The sequence below is a fragment of the Antrostomus carolinensis genome, unplaced genomic scaffold (assembly GCF_000700745.2).
Source record: "Antrostomus carolinensis isolate BGI_N321 unplaced genomic scaffold, ASM70074v2 scaffold33033, whole genome shotgun sequence".
Classification (NCBI taxonomy): Eukaryota; Metazoa; Chordata; class Aves; order Caprimulgiformes; family Caprimulgidae; genus Antrostomus; species Antrostomus carolinensis.
The window spans coordinates 1-10,315 of NW_010305014.1; the positions used below are offsets into that span (position 1 = coordinate 1).

General features: G+C 37.9%; 1 protein-coding gene across 1 annotated transcript; it reads left to right on the forward strand.

The window, feature by feature from the left end:
- Positions 1-504: 504 nt before the first annotated feature.
- On the forward strand, positions 505-10,022 carry HERPUD2 (HERPUD family member 2; the record flags this gene model as incomplete). The annotated part of the gene is made up of 5 exons (XM_010164667.2): positions 505-662; positions 6,463-6,585; positions 6,920-7,243; positions 8,783-8,897; positions 9,237-10,022. Coding segments are annotated over 5 exons (882 nt in total), but the record flags the coding sequence as incomplete, so codon positions are not given.
- Positions 10,023-10,315: the final 293 nt, after the last annotated feature.

Genomic DNA, 10,315 nt, shown 5'->3' on the forward strand with positions numbered 1-10,315 from the left:
CCCCCCGCCTGCTCCCAGCAGTGAGCAGCTGGCACAGTGAAGAAGATGATGAGTGGAAGGGAGGCTGAAGACAGGGATAGTATTTTAAGCCACTGCAGGCACTGTTGTCTCTAAATACAAAGTTGTATCCTGAGGTGGTAGTTAATGATAGCCACTAGTATTTTTGTTGCTGCTAAATATTCTTTCGATTAAGCTTTAATTTGGTTCAGCTTTTTGAAACTTTGATTCCCAGTGACTTGTGGTTTTCTCTGGGACCTGTCAAGTGTTGAAAGTCAAGTTTCTGAAAACTTCACTTTTTTTTATATGTGCACCTGAGTGTAATTTTGAATTTCTGTTTTTACTAAACGCTTGCCAGAACCAATGAAACCCCAGAAGACTTGCCTGGTGCTTATATTCTCAATAAAACTTGTGTCAAAACATTAAAACAGGTTTTTTTAAGGCACAGTAGTAAATCTTGTAACTGGGGCAAAAAGGTCCCCAACCTCAATTTTATTTATCTTTAAGAATTTAGACCGTTCTGGATCAACTGCTGCCTCACCCACAAACCAAGAAGCTTCATCTTCATCTTTGAACACTAGTGCAGATGGAGTGAGGCATCGTAATCTTCCACAAGCACAAAGCAATCCCATACCAAGCCACCAGGTCCCTTATTTAATGCACGGGTAAGTGAGATTGAAACAATCCTCAGCTCTTTGATACTCTTTAAATTACTTTAAATGTTCAGTTACAATCATGTTTCTTTCACAGTCTGAAAAATGATTTGGATAGTTCATTGTGAAGCAAAAGACACTTTAGAAACATTTTTCATATGCACATTAATGTTTTCAGCCAGGAGTCAGTCACAGAGTACGTGTTCTTGGTCATTCCCTTCAGGCTGAGGTTTGGGTTTTTTTCTTCTTTTTTTTCTTCATGCCTTCTGCCCTCAACTTTCTGTTGATAAGTGCAACTGTAATACTTACCTGGTGGATGGAGTTAGTAATGTAATTGATAAAGTTACTGCTTCTGGTTTCTTTTCCTAATTTTTTTTCTGGTTTCTTTATTATAATTGTCAGCACTAAATTCTTACCAGAATATGATGGTTCTTAGTTTTTGACACATAAGAGATGTAACTTTTCACTTCTCCGTATTGGATTCAACTGTACAAATGATATGGAGGTGTTTTGAGTAAATGTAAGTGCTTGTGTATCTACAACAGAATTTTAAAGTGTTTGCATACATACCAGTTAAATGTAACCAGTGTTCATTTCTAGATCAGATCTGTTATTACATAGCTTTTAAAATTCTGTCCTTTTTTGGGGGGGTGCTTAAAAAGGAGCTTTAAAAATTTTTAACTCATGTGACCTTTGTAGCTTCTTAAACTTTTTTTTTTTTATTTTCTTCCAAGGGAAAATGGAAGTATAGTGCATTCTCAGATTATAGCTGTCGCTTCCTCAGGGAATGCTTGCAAGATTTCTCTCTGACAAGGCACTCTCCCAGTACTGTGTAGATTCTGGAGATTTTCTTTGGAGAATGTTGAAACAAACAAACAAAAACCCTATGAACCTTCTAAGAGTTACAATTGTTTGTTACTGGAAAGAAAACAGATGTCAAGAACTGTTGAAAATTTTTATTTAGTTTCAATTCAATCTACATGTTCTCTTCTTCCTTGAGTTAACCTAGACTTTACTAGTCTTGCTAGTTTTCATTCTGAATTTCTTCGTCCTTTTTGTTTTTTATCTGGAATGTGCTGTCTGCTGGGAAGAAATTGCCTTTGCAATGGATGGAGCACTTACTGTGACCACAGGCAACCTTGCAGAAGTGGTTATACTTGCCTTTGTGACAAAGCAGGGTGACACTAGGTTGACGTCAAGACTGCTGTTCAGGATAGTGTCAATTAATTCCCAAAGCAATTTATTGTGTATTGTGTAAATTAGTAATCTGTGAGAAGTTTTAATGGTTTTCTAATTATCTTTCCATGTAAACATACTCTGAGAGTGGGTTTTTTGTCAGTAGGCATGGTGAACTGAGTAGGCTATGGACTTCAAAGAGGAAACAGAATCATTGTTGAGTCTTTTAGCTGAAATAATTAAATTAAAATACAGTGGGAGGCATCAGTTTGAAAGACATTACTGTCTTTGAAATAGAGAATAACTTAAAAATAATTAAATAAAAAGACAAAGTCTGTGTCTGTATTGGCAAGTAATGTGGATTGAGAAGAGTGGATCTGTAGACTGAAAGAAGTCCTGAGAACTTGATGTCAACACTGCACATATTTCAGGGGTTTTTTGTCTTATTTGGACTGCCTCTGGTTTGGTCACGTGGAATAGGTGCCTGTTTGTGGCAGAGGGGCATTAGCAGCACACCTAAATTACATCTCTCAATTTCATGTCATCCCAAAGGAATCCAGATGGTGATCCCACAGCATTCTGTGGTGCAAACACCACTGTAGTCAGAGGAAGTGACTGGAGATTTGCTTCGGAAGTGCATTGCTGATCTGAACAGAAATGCTAGAATAGATGAATCCTAAATAATCTTAGGCCTTACTCGTAAAAGTAATGTAATGGCACGCTATCAGAACGTGAGGTAGATCTTGTGGACTGCTCAGCGCTGGCTCTACTCAACTCCAAATAGTCCGTGCCAGTGCCTGCTGTAGTCTGCTTCCTTGAAAAACCCTTTTTAATGCTTTCAGTAATCTTCTTGGATGCATCTGGTTTCGCTTCAGGGCACTGCTACTTGTATTCCAGCAATAAGAAACACCTTCTGTGTTTTAGCTGCTGTCTTAAACATCATTTGGTGCAATAAAATCTAGCTTTAAATGTAATTGTTTATACACAGACTGAGACTTGTTAGGAACAATGAAGATTCGTAGCTGAAATTTGTGTTGCCTTGTGGATTTTTCTTACTGTTTCCTGACCAAACGCGTTTATTCTAGCTGCACGATGAACTGTAGGCTCTACTGATGGGGAAATGTCTCCAGATGTTTGAAAATATGCATGAGGGTCAGTTTTCTAGAGAATTTTGCAACACATTCATTAATAAAGTAATTTGTACAAATAAGTAACATGACTGTTAGGTGATTAAACGATGGTTTTGATAGATTTTCAGTTCCTGGCACAAAGCTTCAGCATCTAAGTTGTATGCCCTTTAGGAAAACAGCTAATTCAGATTGTTAAAATATTCCAGAGAAAGCAGTTTAAAACTTTCTGTTGCTTTCAAGCTTTTGTAAATGATGTTTTCTGGAACTGGGCAAATCATTTGTATATCTACCAAGTTAGTCTTTTGCCATGAAGAGCAAGCAGAGTGTTGTCTGCTCCTATGGAGACAGTCGTGCATCAGGGCCCCACTGTGCTAGGCAGGTACAAACAGAACAGATGGGCTCATTTCAGATTGGAGAGTACTTGGAAGCAGTAAACAGACAGGGAACATCAAAGCAGTGAGATTATTTGTCAAATGTGGGCAGCCCATCTAGTGAAATGTTTGTGTGTTGTGTACACAGTGGTGTTTTGAAAGCAAAGAACAAAATGACACCCTGACAGCACGCCGTATGTTCTAGCTCATAAATACCTTGCTTCATAGGTAGCCTTTGCTTCCTCTATTTTTTTATTTAAGTAGCAGATAGTGGAGGATGTTGAAATATCAGTTGATGTCTCAGGGTTATATGAGACAAACACTAAATGAGATGTCTTTGTGGGTCAGGGTCATTAAATAAATGCGGTGATTGTCAGTCATGCAGATGACAGATTGAGCTTTTAAGGCTGAATAAAAAGTCTTATTTTTCCACTAGTGGTGAGCAGTATCTTCATGACAGTAGCTAACTACTGACCTTACCCTCAAATTGAATCCTAATTAGCTTATTTTATGTGTCTTCAATAAACCCAAAGAAGTAATTCTGAGCTTTCTAGACATTTAAGGAGTAGCATGTCTCTTTCTTTTCATAATATTCTGAAGCTGCCTCTACCAATTGAACCTTAAAAGCTGTTTCCTGACTTAACTGTTCTTCTACTGTCTGCTCTGCTTTGTTCTCCAGTCTTGAAATGCATGTGCCTATCCAGTTTGCTTCTGTACTCTTGTGCTGTTGCTGCCATTCTTTTGAAATACTTTGCTTCCTGCCTCTTTCTCCTCCTTTTGGAAAAAGATGAGGAGAAAGCACATGCTACTCTCCTTTTTCTTCTAACAGCAAGCTAGCTTTTTTTGAGAAGAACCTCTTCCTTTGGAGAGGTTCTTCTCACTTAAATACATCAGTGTGTTTAGAGTTATTCCTGAATTTTGTGAGCTAACTTAATCCCTTGGCTGTATAATTGACAACATCTGCCTCTTTCTGATTTCTGATGAGCAAAAAAAAAACCCCCCAAAAACCAAAAAACAACTGCTGTGCTAATTGGCATTCTGAACCAGAAGCCAGTTCTTGAATATTGAGGTCTGCTTTTTCTCATTAATGGAGCCAGATCTTGCTAAGTCTTGCTTCTCAAAAAGTTCCGTCTCCTAGAAAAGCTGTTGGTAAAAAGGAGGAAAAAAAAAAAGGGGGGGGGGGGGGGAACAACCAAAACCACCAAAATGTTTGAATGGGAAGGAAAGAATATGCCATAACTGAAATCTTTTGTGGCTTGTCTTGGTTGACTGGTTTCTTAATCTACTATTAAGCATAAAGACGTCAAGAAAGCAACTTTTGAAAGAGTTTGGAAGAAAGTAGAAGCTCAGATCTCATAATATTTCTGTGAGGGAGAGCTATTAGCATCAGGCCTCTCAACTTTTGTTGAGCTCAGCTTAGCAGTTGTAAAGAACAACCCCCCTAAAATCTGTAACTGATAAGAAAAAGAATTAGTGAATTCATGCAGAAGTCTCTCAGGCAAGTTGGGCAGCGCTGCTTATTGGTGGTGACTGAGCTGGAGAAATAGGTGTGGTTGAACAGTGAGAGGTCCTGCCTGTTGGCATCTCCATGTCAGATTCCACCTGCTTGAAGTTGAGACGTTGCTCAGTAACTTGTCACAATGTAGTACTTAACAATGTGTGGGATATTTGAATCATCTCTATATTCTGAGGGTCAGAGTTTTATGAAATTTGGAGGAGTCGTATTTCTCAAAGCGTTTGCCTGTTCAGGGGATAGAAAAACACATTCTTAAAGCTTGCAGCCATAAATATAAAGGTATGATTGATGTTTTTCAATAGCAACTTGACAGCTTTGCTGTTCCAGCATGTTAATTATGCAGAAATAAGTAGCATCAGCAGGACTGCCAGTTCACTCCTGCAGTTTTTGCAGGAAACCTAGAGTATTGCCTATGATGATCTCAGTTTGTATGTGAAAGTAGCTTTTGCTTTTTTCTTTTTATTTTCCCCAAACTGTTGTCAAAACAGGTGATGACTAAATACAAACTTATGAAACAGTTTTAGCAGAGGTCATGGAGTTGCATGGCAGGCTCTTGTCCAGAATTACTGTGAAATACTTATTCATGTGTAACATGGGGGAAAAAAAATAAATAAGATTTTAATGTCTTCCTCCCATCTTTCTTTCTGGGCATGTCTTGTATATCTCAATGCCTGGTAGACTAATGAAATCTCTTGGTGATATCTTTGCAGGGAGTGCCTTACTTAGGGAACAGGTCTAGTCTGCAGTACAATTACAGCAGTCTCAGCTTTTGCTACCTGCAGTCTGAATAAACTTTTCTTCATACTTTATACTCTCATGCTGTCCTGAAAGATGTCCTGGTTTACTACAGTTCACTACATCCAAATCTCCCCCGAAAGAGTTGGAAATCTTGCCAAAACATGCTTTATGCTCTAGGAGGTAAGAGAGGCTAAGAAGTTTAAAAGCAGACAAAACCAAACCTAAAACTTATGTGTAGGAACTTTAAATCTCTTGCATGTGAAGCAGAGTTAAAAGCCCCTAGGGAGGAAAATCACTTATGCTCAAAATACTGAGGCGGGGTGGGAGTGGGGAGGTGGGAGTAAGTAATTTGCAGTGTTCTCAGTTGCCATCTTTCACAATCTGAAAGATAATTTTGTTGTCTGTGCTTGTGCGCATTTCTTCATGTCTTTGATCATAGTGGTGTTTCAGGTATTGCTTTTAAAAGAAAGCTATAGAAGATAGTAAGTTTATCCCTTTAGAGATCCTGCAGCACCTTTAAGGGGTGACCTCTGAAGTTAAAAGGAATTGCATGGAAGAATTTCTGCAGTTATACACACTTTTGAAAAACTTTCATTATGGTTTTGTCCCCGAGATGCAGCTAGTGAGACTTCTCAATACAAAAACATAAATCCTTTTTTTGTAGAAATATCTTTGCTTATTAATCTGTTGTATGAAAATACAGTGCTTTTATTGGAATGGGTTGTATGATCTCACTACGTGTTGTTTCAGTGTTATTTCAGTGCACTCTCGTACGGGGGCAAATGAAAGGAAAAATGCTACTTTAATTAGCTTTTAACATTAGTGCATTTTATAAATATGGCAATTTAGAACTGAATATTTTTGTTTAAATTCTTTTCTAGCAATATAGGCAACCAATTTCCAGGCCAAGGTGTTCCTGCTGGATTTTCTATGTATCCTGCATTCAGTCCCTTACAGATGATCTGGTGGCAACAAATGTATGTGCGTCAGTACTACATGCAATAGTAAGTCTGCATTATCTTGGGTACTACCGAGCTACACTAATGAAAGGAAGGAATTAAAAATTTACATGCTGTTTGCAGGATCAAAATGGCTGTGTTTATTTTGTCACTGTGCTGTTTTACACTAAGTTTTGTCCAGCAATTTATGAAATCTAATTTTGGATTGGAATTAAATTAATGTATCAATAGGTGAAGATATAAGGGGAAAATGCAGTTTGTTTTGATGTGTATTACACCTGAAACTTTGTTTTTATTCATGTAGAAAAGAAGATGAGAACAGGCTTAGAAGTTTTGGTGCGTGTTTTTTGACAAACCAGTTTTACGTTTACATTTTTAGCCAAGCTGCTGTCTCAGCCCAAGTGACTTCCAGCACTGAGCCAGCAAGATCAGCAGTTACCCAGGCTGTAAATTCAGAACGTGCTCCTGCAAATGAGCCTGCAGCAGTGCCAAATGTAGCCGTCCAGGAGAACAGGCCTGTCAACCCAAACATTCAGATGAATGCACAGGGTGGCCCGGTAGTGAATGAGGAGGACTTCAACCGGGACTGGCTGGACTGGATGTACACCTTCTCAAGAGCAGCAATCCTTCTGAGCATTGTATACTTCTATTCTTCCTTCAGTCGATTTGTCATGGTAATGGGAGCCATGCTGCTGGTTTATTTGTGAGTACAACAGTGGAGTACAGCTGCAGATCTGATCTGTGGTGTATGGTGCTAGCGTGTAATCCATTTAAACTGACAGATTATCCACATGCAAAAGTTTAGGCACTGTTCCTACACAGTATGTCGTGTGTTAAAAAAAAAAAACAAAACAAAACAAAAACTTCAAACAAGTTGAGAAGCCGATATGAAAAAAATAATTCTCAAAACATTTTTATAAAAAATCAGATCCCATTTTGTCCTGGTTGTGTTGTCCAGGATGTGTTTGGCTACAGGGTGCAAGCCAAAAGGGTGAATCCACCCAAAACACCACACACTTATACCTAATTAAATTTTCGTGATATTAGTATTGTAGAAATGTAGAATTTTGGGATGGAAATTTAGAAGGTGAGGGGTTCTTTGCAGTGAGGGTGATGGAGCACTGGAACAGGCTGCCCAGGGAGGTTGTGGAGTCTCCTTCTCTGGAGACATTCAAGACCCGCCTGGACGCCTTCCTGTGTGATCTCATTTAGGTTCCTGCTCCGGCAGGGGGATTGGACTGGATGATCTTTCAAGGTCCCTTCCAATCCCTGACATTCTGTGATTCACACAGGTCAAGCATAAGCTTGCATAAACTTAAAACAACTTATTTGCTTAAATTTATTTTCATAAACTTAAAACAACTTAAAACCAATTTATTGCTTGGTTATCAAAGGGAAATGACTGAGCTAAGCTCATTTATATTTCAAAAATAATGTATGTGACTTGTGCAGTAAATTGTGTTGGGCAGAGTTAAGGTAGCGCTGCTGTAACTGTGGATATGAGATCTGGTAGAATTGCAGGGACTTAAATTTTTTTACAGTGCATCATAAAAACCTAAGCACACTTTTTGTTTTACTAAGAAATACCCATCCTGTTGTAATCACTTCCCTTTTTATATGAAAATAACTTGGTGATGTAAATAGAAGTGGAAAACAGCAGTAATGCTTGATATTTTGGACTGATGTCATTCATTGTGTTTCCTTACATTGTAGACTCAGTCCTCACAAGGATTGGTCTGTTTCTCATGCAGATATGATAGTTGAAATCAGAATATAGACACTTGAAAACATAGGAGAGGCTTCTTTAATTTCCAGTGTTAATGTGGTTCAAGCCTTAGGTGAAGTTTAAATTGTTTTTTCCATGGAAAATCAACTTTAAACTATGAACATTAAGGCTGCTTTTGAAAATTAATGTAACTTAAGTACTTAAAAATGGGGAGGAGACCCAAAAAAAAGTATTCTACATATTTATTCACCTAATCATGGTAAGTTGCTCATTGTCTGGAACAGGGGGCTGTGAACAGCACTTCTGAAACTTAAAGAACAGCTCTTACCAAGACCCTTCTTAACCCAAACATCAAAGAATAGCCATTTGATCTAGAAGTGAGACTTGCAGAAAATACATGTAGCGTCATTCATTTGGAAGTACTTGAAGAGTGTACTGCAGTAGTTAGGTGTAGCAGAAAAATCTTTTTCTTCCTTTCTGAAGAGAGGTTTTGAGCTGTTGCATTTTCTTACGTAGACACCAAGCTGGATGGTTCCCCTTTAGGCAAGAAGGAGGCCAGCAACAGGCAGCCAATAATGTGGAAGTGAATCGTGATGGGCAACAGGCAAATAATCCTGATCTTGAAGAGATGGTGAGTAAGAGCAGATGTGTCTCTTGAGATTACTGTGTATTATATTGTAAAGTGTGCTGTAATGCCTGGACAGAAAGGCAGAATTTATGAAATGTAGTCAGTTTAACCAGAAAGCTTTCAGTGATGTCTTCAGTATTGTGCCTGCTGTTTAAATGCTGTATTTTTCCAGTCCAACAATTACTGATTTGACTCTAATTCAATCACAGACTTTCTTCATGCTAATTATTCTTCAGGAGATTGTTCTGAGAGGAGTACTTAATGTAGGAAGATACTGCTGGTTACCTTATGTCAGAGCTCGGAAAAGCAGCAGTTGAATTGCTTCAATTTCTGTTTTTAAAGGAGCGACTTATGGATGATGGGATTGATGAAGACAGCGGAGAAGATGCAGGTGAAGATGCCAATACAGAGCAGCAGCCTGGATTCATGGCCTCTGCTTGGTCCTTTATCACAACCTTCTTCACATCACTCATCCCAGAAGGGCCTCCACAGGTTGGCAATTAAAAGTGGAAAAGGAACTGTGTCCAGCAGCCTCAGTAGCCATATGTAGAAGTGGAGCAGATTCTAGAGAGTGTTTTAAATACAGTGCAATTTCTGAAAATTTATAATGTTATCTTTTTTGATCATGGTGTACAAAAATGTGTATTTTTTTTTTCTTTTGGCTTTCTCATGTATTGAATATTTTAAGCACAAGTGGACTGCTAAATGCTTTCTTTAAGATTCTTCTTTTTCTGAAGAATAAAATGTAAAGATACTGGTCTTCCATGTTTTATTTTAATTTCAGATGTGTATTATACTGAGGCAAAAAGCTTGTACTTATCTGCACCATTACCTCTTTAAAGAGCTGTTAAAAATATGAATGTTGACCTTTCCAAATGCTGTCTATTCATCTGAATAATGTATCTTGTGTTAGTTTTATGCAGGATATGAATTATCACTTGGGATTTGCAGTTTATATCATTCCTGAAAGAATGCTGTAAATGCAAGGATTACTTGTTAGTGGCATGTTGTCTTCATGCCACAAAATACTAAGCCTCTTCTTGTACATTTAGAAAGGTAAAAGCTTTGTTTTGAGGCTATACTGAAGTTAAATAAAGTTGGAAATGTTTGACAGCTCTTCAAAGACAATTGACAGTGATGGGATAAACCTTAAATGTTTGATACATACAGTACTTTTTAAGAAAAATATAGCTGTACTGGGGAAAAAAAAAACAACCATGTACATTAGGGTTTTTTTAATAAAAACTGTTATGGTAACTTTTGGATGTTTACATGCATATTTGAATGCAAACAACTAAAAAGTGCAGCATTAAGGGTGAGGATACGATTGGTTTGAGAGTGGAATAAAGTTATCATGGTGGCATTACTGATACTGACTAAAGTGGTACGTTTGTAGCAGTGCATACAATTATGGGTATGAT